At 48.6% G+C, this 18,798-nt stretch overlaps 1 protein-coding gene across 3 annotated transcripts in view; it reads left to right on the top strand.

Moving 5' to 3' along the window:
* Positions 1-18,798, top strand: part of ARHGAP39 (Rho GTPase activating protein 39) — a 218,779-nt gene that overhangs the window by 95,918 nt on the left and 104,063 nt on the right. For all 3 annotated transcript variants that reach the window (XM_079984210.1, XM_079984211.1, XM_079984209.1), the window contains exon 2: positions 8,990-9,427. In XM_079984210.1, coding sequence (XP_079840336.1) covers positions 8,990-9,427 — 438 coding nt within the window. The remainder of the gene's footprint in view (positions 1-8,989; positions 9,428-18,798) is intronic.

The raw sequence follows: 18,798 nt of genomic DNA, 5'->3' as shown, positions 1-18,798 counted from the left end.
TAGCTGAGATAGTAGGCTTGTTGGTTTCTGAATGTCTGATGTAGATTTTCAATTTCGTTGTTCTGAATCAGACAATGACAGTAAAGATTATTGTATCGTATCTGGCATGGCGGTCGTTGACAGGCGGGGTGCTTGGAATCAAACCTAGTTTTGAGAGCGCCGGTGGGAGAGCTTGGACTGGCAAAACCCAGAACATGAGAAAAACCGGGGGGGGGGGGAAGAGCGACTGCAATACATGAATTGTTGGGGGGAGAGAGATGTGGAGCCGGATGTGGCAGGGCCCAGAAAAAGGGGTTATCCTGAGAAGCTGAAAGCAAAATGTGCCCCTGGCAGAGGAGCTTCAGGAGGTGATGCCTGGATCCCAGCAGGGGTCACAGGCTTGGAGGTGGGGGAGGGGGGCGCCTGCTTGTTATAGGAGTCGTAGGATCTGGAAGGTTCAGGTGTCAGCTTGTTAGTCCACCCCCCCCCCATGCAAAACGTGCAACAACATCCATGCAGTGCTGGACGCATTTAAAAGAACCATGTAATGAAGTACGCTAAGAGAAATATCAAGTAAACTTCAAAATGTGCGTCCTGTCTCTGAGACTTGGTTTCCTGCCTATGCAGTTTCAGATAGTACCATTTTGGCCCAAATATGAGCCGCACCCGATTATAAGCCGCACCTTAAATTCAAGGGGAAAAAATGGAAAGAATAAGGCAATACCTGAATATAAGCCGCTCCCTTAAAATTCCACGGGCACTCACACCCATTCCGTTTTACTGCATGTCTGTTTCAGCAGCAATATCGTAAAAGCCAATTTTTGTAAGGTCGCAAATTTAGGCCGCACTTTAATTTTTCACGGTCAGAATTCAGGGGAAAAGTGAGGCTTATATTCAGGCCAATGCGGTAATATTGACGCAACTCATAGGATTTTTGACACGCGGATCAGTTGCTTCAACGCTGTCCTTGGCACCGGTCTGTCTCGGGAGACAAGGCCGGAGTGTGCCTTTGGGGTGAAGTCAAGCTGTCGGGAGGTTGTGGCATCTGCTCTGGCTGTAGAGACCGATATGGGAGAGACATGTTTTGTTGCAGCTGGGGCAGATGAAGGCATCTGATTGTGCTGCTGCAGATGCACCACAGCATTTCTTCACCCTGTGTTCCTCCCAGAGGTCATTCATTCTCTGGTCACTGCTGTTGATGCAGAACCTAACTGTCTCCAGGCCCTGTGGTCATCTGCGAGGGACTCCCATCCGGTGGAGTTGATGTTCCTAGTGTCACATTTGCAGACATCTTTGTAGCACAGGGGACGCGGGTGGCGCTGTGGGTTAAACCACAGAACCTAGGGCTTGCCGATCGGAAGGTCGGCGGTTCAAATCCCTGTGATGAGCTCCCGCTGCTTGGTCCCTGCTCCTGCCCACCTAGCAGTTCAAAAGCATGTCAAAGTGCAAGTAGATAAATAGGTGCTGCTCCGGCGGGAAGGTAAATGGCGTTTCCGTGCGCTGCTCTGGTTCGCCAAAAGCGGCTTAGTCATGCTGGCCACATGACCCAGAAGCTGTACGCCGGCTCCCTCGGCCAGTAAAGTGAGATGAGCGCCGCAACCCCAGAGTCGGCCACGACTGATCCTAATGGTCAGGGGTCCCTTTACCTTTACTTGTAGCACAGTTGGTCTGGTGCCAGAAGCCAGCTCCCCATAGAGCAGCGGTTCTCAACCTGTGGGTCCCCAGATGTTGTTGGACTACAACTCCCATCATTCCTAGCCAGCATGACCAGTGGTCAGGGATGATGGGAGTTGTAGTCCAACAACATCTGGGGACCCACAGGTTGAGAACTGCTGCCATAGAGCATGATCCTTGGGAGATCCTGCCATTCTCTGGGCATGGCCAAGCCAGTGTAGACGTCGCTGAAACAGGAGTGTGATCATGCTGGGAATGTGCGGCTTGCATTGTGTGTTGGGTTTTTGTTTTTGTGCAATCCATGTCCCCCCAGTATGTGAAGGCTGGCACATACCGTATTTTTTGCTCTATAAGACTCACTTTTTCCCTCCTAAAAAGTAAGGGGAAATGTGTGTGCGTCTTATGGAGTGAATGCAGGCTGCGCAGCTATCACAGAAGCCAGAACAGCAAGAGGGATCGCTGGTTTCGCTGCTCAGCGATCCCTCTTGCTGTTCTGGCTTCTGGGATTCTGATGGCTTTAAGAGAGGATCAGACGGATTATTGGAGGAGAGGGCGATCGATGGCTTTGATAGACCCAAGTTGCTAGCCACGTGGAAAGCTGAAGGCCCACTTCCCCCAGATACTGGCACATCTCACAGACTTTAACACACACACAGCCCTGGCCACAAGACTCTTAAGAATAAGGTCATTACGCTTTCGGAGGGCAGGGTGTGAAGAAAGCCGAAGGAAGGCCTATCTAGGCTTAAATAGGAAATTTGCCTCTTCCCTAGGAAAAGATACCCACTCTGAAGTCCTTCTCAGAAATCCAAGGTCAGACGAGCATCTCTCTGAGAAGCTCAGCTGCATGGCTAGGGCAGGCGCGTTTTGAAAAGTAAATTAATTAAACATTTCTTTTTTATTTATTTCTTTTACTTTTATTTATAATTTTCGGTTATATACATTTCAATAGTTTGACAATCATTTTAACATTTTGAAACTTGACTTCCTTCCCCCGCATTCTGCGGTTCCTTAAATTTATTTTTCATATTTCCTGCTTGCTCCAAATTAACTTAACTTACTCATTTATCCCTCTACTTTAAATATGTACTCTTATAAAACTGCAGGTTATTACAATAATTCTGCCAATGTTCTTATCTGTTTACAGTTTGTCTGTAAATATTCCATAAACCATTTCTGTTCTTTTATAAAAAGTTCGTTATCTTGATTTCTTATTCTTCTGGTAAGTTTCGCCATTTCCGCGTATTCTGTAAGTTTTTGTATCCATTCTTCTTTTCCTGGAACAACTTCTTCTTTCCATTTTTGGGCAAATAACATTCGTGCTGCTGTAGCGGACCATTTGGATCCCTTCCAGTCGGGATTCAGGCCTCATCATGGGACTGAAACTGCCTTGGTCGCACTGGTTGATGATCTCCGGCGGGCTAGGGACAAAGGTGAGAGCTGTTTCCTAGTTCTGCTGGATCTCTCAGCGGCCTTTGACACCATCGACCATAACATCCTTCTGGACCGTCTTGAGGGGCTGGGAGCTGGGGGCACTGTCATACAGTGGTTCCGCTCCTTCCTCCTGGGCCGTGTTCAGAAAGTGGTGGTGGGGGATGAGTGTTCAGACCCCTGGGCTCTCACTTGTGGGGTGCCTCAGGGTTCTGTCCTCTCCCCCAGGCTTTTCAACATTTACATGCAGCCACTGGGAGAGATCATCAGGAGGTTTGGGCTGGGTGTTCATCAGTATGCGGATGATGCCCAGCTCTACCTCTCTTTTAAATCAGAACCAGTGAAGGCGGTAAAGGTCCTGTGTGAGTGTCTGGAGGCGGTTGGAGGATGGATGGCGGCTAACAGATTGAGGTTGAATCCTGACAAGACAGAAGTACTGTTTTTGGGGGACAGGAGGCAGGCAGGTGTGGAGGATTCCCTGGTCCTGAATGGGGTAACCGTGCCCCTGAAGGACCAGGTGCGCAGCCTGGGAGTCATTTTGGACTCACAGCTGTCCATGGAGGCACAGGTCAAATCTGTATCCAGGGCAGCTGTTTACCAGCTCCATCTGGTACGTAGGCTGAGACCCTATCTGCCTGCGGACTGTCTCGCCAGAGTGGTGCATGCTCTGGTTATCTCCCGCTTGGACTACTGCAATGCACTCTACGTGGGGCTACCTTTGAAGGTGACTCGGAAACTACAACTAATCCAGAATGCGGCAGCTAGACTGGTGACTGGGAGCGGCCGCCGAGACCATATAACACCGGTCTTGAAAGACCTACATTGGCTCCCAGTATGTTTCCGAGCACAATTCAAAGTGTTGGTGCTGACCTTTAAAGCCCTAAACGGCCTCGGTCCAGTATACCTGAAGGAGCGTCTCCACCCCCATCATTCTGCCCGGACGCTGAGGTCCAGCGCCGAGGGCCTTCTGGCGGTTCCCTCATTGCGGGAAGCAAAGCTACAGGGAACCAGGCAGAGGGCCTTCTCGGTAGTGGCGCCCGCCCTGTGGAACGCCCTTCCAGCAGATGTCAAAGCGATAAACAACTACCTGACATTCAGAAGACATCTTAAGGCAGCCCTGTTTAGGGAAGTTTTTAACGTGTGATATTTTACTGTATTTTTGGTTTTTATGTAAGCCGCCCAGAGTGGCTGGGGAGGCCCAGCCAGATGGGCGGGGTATAAATAATAAATTATTATTATTATTATTATTATTATTATTATTATTATTTAGTCGCATACATGAATAAATTTCTATACAGTTTGGGCAGTTCTGCACCTATAATTCCCAAAAGTAATTCCTTTTGGAAATTAATTAAACATTTCAACCTCCACAGCTGAAGCCTGGGCAGGCCGAGAGCACTGATTGAGGAGCATCGTGGCGCACGCTTTAGAGATGCGCAGAACTTGCGTCTCTTCGGTGCCGAACGTTCAGAAAGCACCCCGGGTAAAGGAAAAGAAAAATCCACGTTGCACACATTCATTTTTAAAGCACTGCCCTATATATGATGAAGGCGGTTAAATGATTCAAACAAGGTTGTTCAGATGGGCCAGCTCTGCGGTAATGAATAATGAAGAATATTTTGCAATTAGATAGCACTCTCAAATGTTCAAAGCGATTCTGGAGCGTTATCTTAGGAACCCACACAAACAGAGCCCTCTGAGCCGAGAAGTTAAATCTGAGCAAAATATAGGGCATCCTCCCTGCTCCCTAGGAAGATATCCCACCTGCAGATGCGGCCCTTGCTGTCTTCCCCAAAACAGCAGCCCTCATCACCATTCTTTCCCTCTCTCTGGCCCCCATTACTTTTCATGGAGTCTTTTTCACAGTTAATCTACATTTAGCAAGAGACACTTTTGTCATAGACGTACAATGGTTGCTTGGGTTGCGAACGTGATCTGTGTGGGATGCACGCTCGCAACCCGCAGCATTCGCAACCCGCAGCGAGGTGTCTGCGCATACACAGGTTGCGATCCGGCGCTTCTCCACATGTGCAAAGTGCGATTTAGCGCTTCTGCGCATGTGTGACCGCCAGGGGCGCCGACTTATAAAAAATATTGGGGGGGCGGGGGCCCATACCGACTTATAAAAAATATTGGGGGGGGCCAAGACCTCCAAACCGCTGCTGCTGGGGGAACGAAAGGGGCGAGCCCCGGGCTGCCCCGACCTTAAGTGAACCTGTGAGGGCCTGCCCTTTGCGGCAGCCGATTGGCTGCCGCCGTGGGCGGTGAATATTAATGAGCTAGGGGGAATCCCCGCTTCTCGCGGGGCTGACGCCAGCCCCGCGAGATTGTTGATGGGTCGAGAGCCCGCAACCCCACCCCCTCTCTAGATCGGGAGTGGCTTTGTTTTTCTTAAACGAATTTTTGAGGGGGCTCGGGCCCCCTCAGGCCCCATGGAGTCGGTGCCTATGGTGACCGCCGAAACCCGGAAGTAACCCGTTCCGGTACTTCCGGGTTTTGGCAGTCTGTAACCTGAAAAAACGCAACCTGACGCGGCAGCTAAAAAAGCCAATGCAATTCTGGGCTGCATCAATAGGAGTATAGCATCTAGATCAAGGGAAGTAATAGTGCCACTGTATTCTGCTCTGGTCAGACCTCACCTGGAGTACTGTGTCCAGTTCTGGGCACCACAGTTCAAGAAGGACACTGACAAACTGGAACGTGTCCAGAGGAGGGCAACCAAAATGGTCCAAGGCCTGGAAACGATGCCTTATGAGGAATAGCTAAGGGAGCTGGGCATGTTTAGCCTGGAGAAGAGGAGGTTAAGGGGTGATATGATAGCCATGTTCAAATATATAAAAGGATGTCACATAGAGGAGGGAGAAAGGTTGTTTTCTGCTGCTGCAGAGAAGCGGACACGGAGCAATGGATCCAAACTACAAGAAAAAAGATTCCACCTAAACATTAGGAAGAACTTCCTGACAGTAAGAGCTGTTCGACAGTGGAATTTGCTGCCAAGGAGTGTGGTGGAGTCTCCTTCTTTGGAGGTCTTTAAGCAGAGGCTTGACAACCATATGTCAGGAGTGCTCTGATGGTGTTTCCTGCTTGGCAGGGGGTTGGACTCGATGGCCCTTGTGGTCTCTTCCAACTCTATGATTCTATGATTCTATGAAGCATCTGTAACAAAAGGTATGACTGTATTTTGGGTGGGGGGGGGAAGAGGGGGGGAGAGAAAGAGATGGGGTTTTGTGTTCTGTTGTCTAGTGTTTGTATAGGGCTTTGCGTCAGCATCGTTCTATATCTATATATTTATTTATTTTCTGTTGTTATTGCGAGAAATTAGGAGGGTCCTAGACCTTACTTGGTTGCATTCAGTTGACTGTAGCGCAGCTTGTTTGTATGTGTTTAGGGGCGGTTTTGGTTTTGGTAGGTTGTTGGGTTGGATTAGCCATATTGATCTGCATGCTTTTGGGTGGGGGGGGGGGAGAAGCATAGATCGTCGCCTTGTTGTGCTGTGTGTGATAAAGGGGAACCGTACAGTTGTGTGCAGATTGGCTCACTTCCTCGAGTCATCGTAAAGGGAGTTACAATGGCACCTTGGTTCTCAAGCACCTTGGTACTCAAACAACTCGGAACCCAAACACTGCAAACCCGGAAGTAAGTGTTCTGGTTTGCGAACTTTTTCCGGAAGCCAAACATTCTCCATTTTGAGTGTTACGCTTCCGATTTGAGTGCCACACTTCCGTTTTGAGTGTTACGCTGAGGTCTGTCTGTTTTTGCTATTTATTTTGCCTTTTTGTTTTTGCGGCTCTTTTTGTTTTGCTTTTGTGACTGCGTGGAACCCAGTTCAGCTACTGATTGATTGATTGATTGATTGTGTGACTGCATTGATTTTTACTTTCATTTTATGGATCAGTGGTCTCATTTGATAGTAAAATTCATGTTAAATTGCTGTTTTAGGGGTTGTTTTTAAAAGTCTGGAATGGATTAATCCATTCTGCATTACTTTCTATGGGAAAACACACCTTGGTTTTGGAACGCTTTGGTTTTGGGACGGATTTCCGGAACGGATTAAGTTTGAGAACCAAGGTACCACTGTATTTGTTCCCTGAGCACCTTGCTGGGGTGTGAGATGCTGTCACTTGGACTCTGGTCACAGGGTGTGTGTGACCTGCCTTGTTTTGGGGAGCCTGGTGAGTTGAGTGATGGTCTCCTACCCTTCCATTTCTGTGATCAGAACTTCCCTTTTTAAAAAAATAATATTTATTCAAATTTTAAAGATTACAGCGAGAAAAAACAAAAAACAAAAAACGAAAAGACAGAAAAAATACAAACAATTGAAAAAAACAACAACAGATCAAACCTTTACATCGCTTACTTTCATTCACTTACTTCCTTGACCTCCTCACACTTCCCATTTTTGTATTCTAATTCAGTTAGATATTTCAGCAAATCCTTTCCAGCTTTGTTTTTATCTTAAAAATTTATCTTAATATATTGTGATTTTGCATTCTCTTCTTTCACCAATTCATTTTTACTTAATCCTTTATATCTTTTCTGCTAAAACCACATAATTCTATTCCAACATCTTTCTAACATTCCTTAATTTTACAATATTTCTGAAGATAAACTTTAAATTTTTTCTAATCTTCTTCCACCGACTCTTCACCTTGGTCTCGGATTCTGCCAGTCATTTCCGCCAGTTCCATATAGTCCATCACCTTCGTCTGCCATTCTTCCCGAGTGGGTAGATCTTGTGTTTTCCAATACTTTGTGATAAGTATTCTTGCTGCTGCTGTGGCGTACATAAAGAAAGTTCTATCCTCCTTTAACACCAATTGGCCGACCATGCCCAAGAGAAAGGCCCCTGGTTTCTTCTGGAAGGTATATTTAAATACCTCTTTCATTTCATTATAGATCATCTCCCAGAAGGTCTTAATCTTTGGGCACGTCCACCAAAGATGAAAGAATGTACCTTCAATCTCTTTACATTTCCAACATTTGTTATCGGGCAGATGATAAATTTTTGCAAGCTTGACTGGTGTCATGTACATGATACATGTGATCAGATCTTCTCCAGAAGAACCCATCCTAAGCTTCTGAAAGGCCCTTTGCAGCGTTCGTCCCCATCTGCAGAGCAGCTGTTCTGGATGAAGGCCACTTCCAAAAGATGTTTTATTTCCTGCTTCTGTTCAGCGATGGCATACCATGCTGATGAGCATTGTACTTTTTTTAAAAAAAAGTTTAGGCTTGCAATTTTAAGTGTGTCTTCTGCCATTTCCTGAGTCCCCTTTTCACCACATAGGAGAGCAGCTTCTAGGAGTAAATATTTGAACTATTTGAAAAGCAATTGTAATAAGCAGATTACGCTAGTAGGACTGCAAGAATTTTTTTAGGCATTCCCCCCTCCCAAAAGCTCAACAACTGTTTTGTATGGGACAATGACAATAAAAATCATCGTATCGTAACTGTGGGCAATAATTCTCCAAAAAGCTTAACAATTTTGGCCAAGCCTCCCCCCAAAATAGTTCAACAACTTCGGGGGATCTCTTCCCCCATTTCCCCATTTTCTAAATTTTGAGTCCCCCCAAATAGGGGGTCTAAATGAGTGTAAATGAGTTTTGATGGATGTAATAATGGGATACTGAATGGTATGGTTTTTGTAAAATATGCAGGGATTTTATGATATGCAAAATGAACCATGGAAGGAGAAGAAGGGAAGTCATCGATATCTTAAGGATGTAACAATGAGTACTTTAAATTGTAAAGCAGAAAATTTAATAAAATAACATACAAAAAATAGAAGCTTTTCTGGGTCTGGGCCAATGCCTGGACAAGAGGTCACCTGGGGACGCCCAGGGTTGCAAGCCCGACACTGATCCCAACCAGCTGCTAAACGTTTTCCTGTGCTTCTTTTTCCTTTCCCCAGGCTGGAATGGGTGGAAATAATCGAGCCTCGGACGCGGGAGCGCATGTACGCCAACCTGATCACGGGGGAGTGCGTCTGGGACCCCCCCGCCGGCGTGCGCATCAAGCGAACCAACGAGAACCAGTGGTGGGAGCTCTTTGATCCCAATACCTCGCGCTTCTACTACTACAATGCCTCCACCCAGCGGACAGTGTGGCATCGGCCCCAGAACTGCGACATCATCCCCCTGGCCAAGCTCCAGACCCTGAAGCAGAACACCGAGTCCCCCCGGGCCTCCACCGAGAACAGCCCCGGGCGCAGCAGCAATGTCAGCCGCGAGGGCAGCACCAGCTCCTCCCAGGAGCAGGAGCCGGAGGGCGGCGGGGAGAAAGGGCAGGAGCAAGGCCGGACCCACCGACAGCCCTCCCAGTTTGCCACCGTCAAAGAAGAAACGGAAAGGTAACCTTGCTTTGCGGCGGGGCTTTGGGAACCTGCGGCGGAAGCCACAGGTCTCTGGTTTTCGGGGCTTGGCAGCGTGGCCTAGTGGGTGGAGCTGTCTGAGCAGAGGCCGGCCGTGCTCTGAGCTCTGCCCAAGGACCCTGTGGAGCAGGGAGGAATATGAGATTTGGCTGGTGGGAAGGGCGCAATTAGGTGTTTTTAATTTTCTTGTTTTTGCACACTCCTCCATTGTTTGCAATCCGAAGCTCGCTTCATCCCCCCCCCCCCAATTTTTTGATTTGAGTTTCTACTGAAATGAGGCTGCATTTTAATGTTGTACAGTGGTACCTCAGGTTGCATACGCTTCAGGTTACAGACTCTGCTAACCCAGAAATAGTACCTCGGGTTAAGAACTTTGCTTCAGGATGAGAACAGAAATCTCACGGCAGCGGTGCGAGGCCCCATTAGCTAGCGGTGCGAGGCCCCATTAAGAACAGTTTCAGGTTAAGAACAGACCTCCAGAACGAATTAAGTACTTAACCCGAGGTACCACTGTAATTTAATCTTGTTTTTAAGTTGTATTTTAAACAATTGTTTTTATACCTGGTGTTAGCCGCTCTGAGCCCGGTCTTGGCTGGGGAGGGCGGGGTATAAATAAATTATTATTATTATTATTATTATTATTATTATTATTATTATTATTTCTGCTCTGCAGTTTGCTTGGGGTGGGGGTCGCTGCGATTGCTCTGCCAGTCTGAGGATGGCACAGATGGGGAATTTGTAACCCGGCAGAAGTTCTTGGACTGCACCTTCCACCAGCCCCAGCCAGCAGTTGGGGTGATAGCAGTTGTGGTCCATCAAATGTCTGGATGATCCCTGCCTTACAGACTTCTAGCCACAATGAACCAACAGGGTCAGACTATGCATCCATAGGCTTCAGCCTTCCTTGCCTGTCTCTTCTCCCTCTCTTTGTATCTTCCTTCCCTTGTGAGCTTCTGAGCCTTTCCTAGTCTTTCCTACTCTCCCCCCCCCCGCCTCCATCCTGTCCTTCCTGGAATCTCCATCCTGCGAGGATTTTCACCTGCATCTCTCTAGTGGGATAGTAACGAATCGGTGGCACGTGCCCTTCTGACTTGCACTCTGGAGGAATGAGGTTAGCACCCCTCTTTTGTTGTCCATTCCGGGTCACCCAGACATTGCCACGGCGTCCTTTCTCTTGGCAGATCAAGATGAGCAGGTGACAGCAAAGGTTGCAAGGTTGCAAGGTTTTTAGCAGGGGAATCAGAATAAGATCCACTATGCGACTGTTGATTCAAAACCCTGAAATCTATTTTATATAATTGACTTTTTACCTTCTATTCGTTGTATATTGTATTGTGGTTTTATTGCTATGGCCGATGGCTGGCACAAATAAAGATTCATTCATTCATTCTCTAGTGGAATCCAAGATGCCAGGGTCCCCTGTTTTGCAAAAGCGGGCCTTGTCTCTGAGGCACTGCAAAGCTAAATGAAATGCAGGCAGGGGACTTTAATCTGCTGCGCAGATGGCCCTGCTCCCTCCTCGCACCCCCTCCCCTTTTTGCAGGCTGCAGCAGTTTCCTGAAATACACAAGGAAGAGGTGATGGTTGTTTTCCTGTTCTCAGTTGATGCCGGCTGGTGCATCACAGCTCTGCTTGCTTCTGGTACCTGCCTTGTTTGCACATGGCTTCTGGACCAATAATCCTGCCCAGGCAAGGAGAGCTTCCTCACAGCAGGCTGTGGTGAGACACAAAAGCTGGAGTGGCTTTCTGGAGGCGACTGAGAAAGAATGGCCGGCAAAAACCCTGGTCGCTGCAGCCTCAGAGCCACAGCGATCTGGGTATAGAAGGAGGACTTCCTTCTCGCTAATTTGAGCCAGAGTACGGCATCTGAGCCGCGCAATCCGCTTGAGACGGCGCACAGTGATCATTAATATAATTAATAATAGCAATTAGCCGATCAGTGTCAGTAGTAATTAAAGATCAGCTGGGAGGAGGCAACAGGTGGCTTTCCGCGGGGGTCTTCTCCTGTGCCCGACGGGGTTGCCGTGATTGCTCAGTTACATCTGAAGAAGTGCGCATTGCGCCCCCGGCAGGAGCAAAGTTGATCTTGCAGGGCAGGGGGAAAGGGGTTCACTCGGGCGCAAGCGCAGCGTTGGCAGAGAATCTGGTCTAACTGTGTGCCAAATGGTTGGGATGTGTAGGAACAGAGGACGCCAGCCTGGTCAGGCCAACCCGCAAAAAACCGGGAGGCAGCAAAGGCAGCAGTGTTTGCAGGGGTGCAGCCCCGCTGTAAAATCCCCACTGTGTCATAGTTCCTGCTGAGTTGCCTCTGAAACGGCCTCCATTACTCTTTCTAAGGTGCATCTTGGGATTTGACTGAGACAGATCTCCCTTCGTGCATCCCACTTCATGCGATGGCTGGGGCTTGATTCATTTCGTAAAATTTCTATGCCGCTTGGTTGTAGAAAAAACCTCAAAGCAGTTTACAGAAAAACAAAAAACAATAACAATAAGAAAAATAACAATGATTTGACAAAGGGTTGAAATAGCAATGGAATAGAAACAGATTGAAACTCAACCCAAAACCTGGGTAGGCTTGCCTGAACAAAAATGCTTTTAGCAGGGGCTGAGAAGAATACAGTGAAGGAACCTTCCTGGTCTGCATAGGCAGGCAGTTCCAAAGTGCAGGGGCTGCCATGCTAAAAGATGAATCTCTTATAAACGTGGAGCGGATATTATGAGGCACCTGTAACGCTGCCAGTCCCCCTAATCAAAGCGGTCAAGTGAACTTCTGTGAGGTCAGTTGTTGTTGTTTAGTCGTTTAGTCGTGTCCGACTCTTCATGACCCCATGGACCGGAGCACGCCAGGCCCTCCTGTCTTCCACTGCCTCCCGCAGTTTGGTCAAACTCATGCTGGTAGCTTCGAGAACACTGTCCCACCATCTCGTCCTCTGTCGTCCCTTTCTCCCTGTGCCCTCCATCTTTCCCAACATCAGGGTCTTTTCCAGGGAGTCTTCTCTTCTCATGAGGTGGCCAAAGTCTTGGAGCCTCAGCTTCAGGATCTGCCCTTCCAGTGAGCACTCAGGGCTGATTTCCTTCAGAATGGAGAGGTTTGATCTTCTTGCAGTCCATGGGACTCTCAAGAGTCTCCTCCAGCCCCAGAATTCAAAAGCATCCATTCTTCGGCGATCAGCCTTCTCTGTCTCCTAAATAGTTTTCTTTTAGGGCTTTTCCTCCAGTCTTCCTGTTTGTGGTGCGTTCACCCTGATTTTTTTTCCAGCAAACGTAAGGCAGAGGTTAGACTATGCCTGGTCTTTGTTGCACATTTGTTCCGTTTTGCTTGCTGGGTGGTTACACGACCATGATTTGTTCGCTGTGTGTTCACAGGTCTTTCCAGTGACCCACTCTTTCACCCCACACTTGGCAATGCATGTCCCCATCTCCTTCCTCACTGCAAAAACACCCCCCCCCGCCCCATGCAAGTTGGATGTGTCGGGGCGACAGAGCATTTTAATTATGCAAATGTATATTTCTGATAGAGACGTGGGTGGCGCTGTGGGTTAAACCACAGAGCCTAGGACTTGCCAATCAGAAGGTCGGCGGTTCGAATCCCCGCTACGGGGTGAGCTCCCGTTGCTCGGTCCCTGCTCCTGCCAACCTAGCAGTTCGAAAGCATGAAGTGCAAGTAGATAAATAGGTACCAGTCCGGCGGGAAGGTAAACGGCGTTTCCGTGCGCTGCTCTGGTTCGCCAGAAGCGGCTTAGTCATGCTGGCCACATGACCTGGAAGCTGGACGCAGGCTCCCTCGGCCAGTAGAGTGAGATGAGTGCCGCAACCCCAGAGTCGGTCATGACTGGTCCTAATGGTCAGGGGTCCCTTTACCTTTTACCTTTATATTTCTGATAGGCTCTTGAATCACTTCCACAAATCGTGATGGTTCGGAGGCACCCAAAGTGAAGGACAAGGTCTCTTTGTGGAGGAAATCCCCTTGGCTTCTGGCCGCCCTGTGGAGCCCAGGGGGGGATAAATAAGCCAAAGGATGCGGCAGCTGCAAATTGAAAATTGATTTTTGATAGCCATGATAGCATCTTGATGTGCGGATCAGCTGCCGAAGCCTTTTCTTGATGCCTCCCCTTCCGGTTCCAGGAGGTGTGTTTCCAGCGCAGGTCTGCCTTTTAATTTGGCTGTCGGATTATTACGTTTATGAGAGTGTTTAGCACAGCCTGCAGCTGCACCTACTCAACGCGGAGGAAAATAAGCATTATAATTTCATCACGTATCATTTGTCTGCCTAAGCTTTTGTTTCTGAGTGCCAGAGAACATTCTCTGCGGTTTCTGGAACGCCAGACGGTGTAATTTGTTTTTTTTTCTAGCTTGGAAATTCTAAGAAGTATAGCCTTTGGTGTTCAGAGGACTGAAAAACTCCAAAATAAACCACCCCACCTCCTGTCACGCTCAATGAATCCAAAGCCCCACTTTTGGTACAAGATGCCAGCCTCTTCCATTTCTGCGCCAGGCGGCCGTGCCTCTTGGCTCCGCAAGTTTCAGCGGAGATCTCTCTCTCCTAATTGCTCCTTAGCCAAGTTCAGAACTAAGGTCAGCGTCTCTCGGCCACATGGCTGGAAGCAAATTAAACCCGGGGGAAATTACAAGGGGAAAAAAGAAGGAACACGCAAAGGGTTCCCCGCTCTCCCCCTTTCTCTGTCTCTGTTTACAGCTGGGGTTGATGGGAGATGGAGTCCAGAACAGCCGCAGGAAGCACCAAGTTGGGAGGAAAGGCTCATTATTTCCTGGTGCCCCTTTCAGCTCGCGTTTGCAGTTATGCTTTAATTTGTCCCTCCTCGCCACAGCAGCCTCGCAGATAAATGAGGCTGGGGCACAGTCAACATGTTTTGGGAGCGGGGGATACATGAAACTGAACATCTCATAATCAACGTCAGCTCTTGCTTGCTGCGCTGGGCTGTGAGAGCCTCATTTTGGCCCCCTCCCTCTTTTCCTTTCTCGTTTTGGTTTCCTCCAACTTCTGTATTGTTGAGAAGAGCACAGAAATGCCCTTGGTGTGGTTCTGTGGACCTCCCTGCCACAGGAGGCAGGGATGGCCCCAACCTAGTGTTGGGATGCGTCCAAGGAGACAGGGGTATTTGGCAGGCCCCTGGCTGGCTCCAGCCACCAGCTGGCAGCCGGGCAACTCCGGTTCTCGAAACAGCATCAATCAGCGACTCGAGCCTCCGAAACCTTTAGAGACTGAGCACGCTCTAATCAGCAGAGTGAATAACTTTTCGCAATGGAAGTGTAAGCATATTTACACTAAGGAAACTTTTCGCAATGGAAGTGTAAGCATATTTACAGCATTTTATTTTATTTAACATGTCTCCTTCCCTTCATGTCCAAGCAAAACAGCAGTATAGCAAAAGCAATATACAAAACGGAAGTTCCCAGCCGACTGTGCTGGAAGTAAACAGACCTGTGACATACAACAATCCACATATCTGTTCTAAAGGTAGAATGGAACTATATCCTAACACTTAGATGGCCTTAAAAGAGGAGGAGAGGGAAACTAGCCGAGATGACTACTCTCTGCCTCCACAGCTGGAGGCAGCAATCTGTGAATCCCAGTTGCTGGAAACCTCAGGAGGGGAGAGTCGCTCCTGTGTTCGAATCCTGCTTGCTAGTTTCCCATTGGGGCATCTGTTTGGTGACTGTGAGAACAGGATTCTGGCCTACATGGGCCAATGGCCTGATCCAGTAGGGAAGGCCGAGCCGGGAGACGAATCCCAGGTGGCTTCTCTAATCATCATTTGATGTAGAGAGAAATAAAAGAGGAGATGATGAAAAGGAGAGCGGTCAATTATTCAGATCCAAAAATAAAAGGATTAATGCTACGCTGAAGGATCTGTGGCACGTGAGAGGCCACTGTCTCGCTGAGCAATGAACCAGGGAGTCTCAGGTTCGGATTCTGCTGTGTCAAGGAGTTTGCAAACCTCTGTGTTTAGTGCACCCTCTGCCGTGGTACGCTGGGTCAGTCCAATGGCCCATCTAGTCCAGCCTCGTGTTCTCACAGTGGCCAAACAGATGCCTCTGTTTGGAAACCCGGAAGCAGGATTCAAACACAAGACCCGTGGTTTCCAGCAACTGGCATTCAGAAACATTTCTGCCTCCAGCCATTGTGGCTAGTGGCCATCGACAGCCCTCTCCTCCCCCATGAATTTGACCAATCCCTTTTTAAAGCCACCTGGGTTTGGCCATCACTGCCTCCTGCAGGGGTGAGTTCCACAGTTCACGCGCTGCACAAAGAAGTAAATTCTTGGCAGTTGCTTCTTTTCCACCACCTGCTTCTAGGCATTGCCTGGTTTATAAAAAGAGGTGCTGTAGCAGGGGGACCGCCATGCTTAGCCGTAAATTACAGAAAAGCCATTCCTGCTGGGCACTTGTGCGTGCCTAGGGTGCTGGTGGGCAAACTGTATTTATTTGGTGAATGGGGAAAAGATGCTCTGTTTTTGTCCAGAGACACACTGTTAACTTAGCAAATACTTTATAGGTGTGCAGAGTTTGGGGCTTAGCACTATATAAATGTGCCGGTTTACGACATGGATGAACCTGGAGGGTTTGCTCTGTGAGCTGTTTTTGCTGTACACGTGATCCCTGCTTGAGATGCAAGTCAGAAGATGCATGGATGGATTTCTAAGCATGGTGTTTGCATCCCTTTCTGTGGATAAAAGGAACAGATTTGGTGATTTACTGACTCCTTTCAACTACGTTCCACTACATTTATTGCTCGTATTTTGCTTCAAAACCCTTAAGACTCTTCAGGACCCTTCAGGCATGTCCAAAGTCTGTTTGGGGGCCTAATCTGGCCCCCAGTGGCAGTTTATTTCCCGTGGTAAAATCCTTTAAAAAGGTAAACAACTTCGATCCTTCACGGCCCTTCACTTCATCAAATCATCATCATCATCAAACCTTTTATTGGCATCACATACAAACATCCAAAAGAAATCAATACAGAATTACCACTTCCCCAGTGGCACAAAACATTTGCTAAAATAAAGGAGGAGTATTCATCAAATATAGTAAAAGCTATGGTTTTCCCAGTAGTGATGTATGGAAGTGAGAGCTGGACCATAACGAAGGCTGATCGCCGAAGAATTGATGCTTTTGAATTCTGGTGCTGGAGGAGACTCTTGAGAGTCCCATGGACTGCAAGAAGATCCAACCTCTTCATTCTGAAGGTAATCAGCCCTGAGTGCTCACTGGAAGGACAAATCCTGAAGCTGAGGCTCCAAGACTTTGGCCACCTCATGAGAAGAGAAGACTCCTTGGAAAAGACCCTGATGTTGGGAAAGATGGAGGGCACAAGGAGAAGGGGATGACAGAGGACGAGATGGTGGGACAGTGTTCTCGATGTTACCAGCATGAGTCTGACCAAACTGTGGGAGGCAGTGGAAGACAGGAGTGCCTGGCGTTCTCTGGTCCATGGGGTCATGAAAAGTTGGACACGACTAAATGACTAAACAACAACAACATTCATCAAATCTTATCATTATGGCCATGGGGGCTGATGGGAGTTGTAGTCCAAAACACCTGGAGGGCACCAGGTTGGCGCCAAGGACTCCCCAGGCAGCCTCACTTGAGTCTCCATCTCTCCTCCTCCAACTTCCAACAGGCTCTTCATTCCTCCTCTCCTTCCCTCCCACCTCACCGACCTCCCCGGGATGGCTTTTCATTCTCTGACACCCATCAGCGGTGACATAACTATTTTCTCCCCCCCCCCCCGCAGGTGACAACAAAGAGGCCCTTGCAATCCCAGCACATCCTGGGAGTTAATTGTTTCCTCCCTTTCTCACAAAAGGCCCATTTTGTCACTTCTTTTGACTTGAAGTGGGTCCTTGTCTTTTTCCAGGGTGCTTTTTCTTACTGCTTGTCCTGTTGTTGTCGTTTCCCCCTCCCCATCTCCTGATTTCTTGCTGCAAGATTTTCCTTATTGGCAAGTTTGCCCCAAATTTCACTGTTGGCGCCAAGACCTTCAGTGCTTTTGTCTCTCTGGAGTCCTGAAAGAGGAGGTGAGGGTTGCGTGGTGAGCCCTTCGGCAGCGAGACAGGAAAGAGGAGATCCATCTGCTTAGCCACTGGCCTCGTGTCGTTTACAGCTGTCCATGGAGGCGCAGGTCAATTCTGTGCCCAGGGCAGCTGTTTACCAGCTCCATCTGGTACGCAGGATGAGACCCTACCTGCCCGCGGACTGTCTCGCCAGAGTGGTGCATGCTCTGGTTATCTCCCGCTTGGACTACTGCAATGCACTCTATGTGGGGCTGCCTTTGAAGGTGACCTGGAAACTACAACTAATTCAGAATACGGCAGCTAGACTGGTGACTGGGGGCGGCCACCGAGACCATATAACACTGGTCTCGAAAGACCTACACTGGCTCCCAGTACTTTTCTGAGCACAATTCAAAGTGTTGGTGCTGACCTTTAAAGCCCTAAACGGTCTTGGCTCAGTATGCTAAAAATAATACAGCGTCAGACATTAAAAACTTCCCTAAACAGGGCTGCCTTCAGTTGTCTTTTAAAAGTAAAATAGTTGTTTATTGCCTTGACATCTGCTGGGAGGGCATTCCACAGGGCTGGCGCCACCACCAAGAAGGCCCTCTGCCTGGTTCCCTGTAACCTCGCTTTTTGCAGCAAGGGAACCGCCAGAAGGCCCTCGGCACTGGACCTCAGTGCTGAACAATGGGGGTGGAGACGCTCCTTCAGGTATACTGGGCCTTTGAGGCCGTTTAGGGCTTTCAAGGTCAGCACCAACACTTTGAATTGTGCTCGGAAACCTATTGGGAGCCAGTGAAGGACCGGTGTTATGTGGTCTCGGCGGCCGCTCCCAGTCACCAGTCTAGCTGCCGCATTCTGGATTAATTGCAGTTTCCAAGTCACCTTCAAAGGTAGCCCCACGTAGAGAGCATTGCAGTAGTCCATTAAGAACTTTCTGAGAGCAAGAGCTGTTTGACAGCAGAACGGACGACCTCAGAAGGTGATGAATCCCTTTCTTTGGAGGCTTTTAAATGGAGCTTGGACGGTCATCTGCCAGAGATTCTTTAGCTGTGATTGTTAGACTACATGACCCTCGCAGGTCCCTTCCACCTCTACAATTCTTTGATCCTGTAATGGTCTGGCTCGGCATTCGGCAGCTTCTTATATATCCCTGTCCCCTCTCGTCACCCCATTTCTTCCTCCCTGGAGCAGAAGACGGCCGATTAGCAGGGCTGTGCCGAACCTCCTTGTCTCTCGCTGAGCTTTTAATCCTACTGTAGTCCCCACGCCCCAGGTGGGGTCTTGCATCCTGTGTTTTAGGGAGGGGGTTGTGACCGCGCCTGCCCTCTGTTT

Source organism: Podarcis cretensis (genome assembly GCF_951804945.1).
Source record: "Podarcis cretensis genome assembly, chromosome: 7".
Taxonomy (NCBI): Eukaryota; Metazoa; Chordata; class Lepidosauria; order Squamata; family Lacertidae; genus Podarcis; species Podarcis cretensis.
Note: the sequence above shows the minus strand (reverse complement) of the source record. Positions and strands in the feature narration are given on the sequence as shown.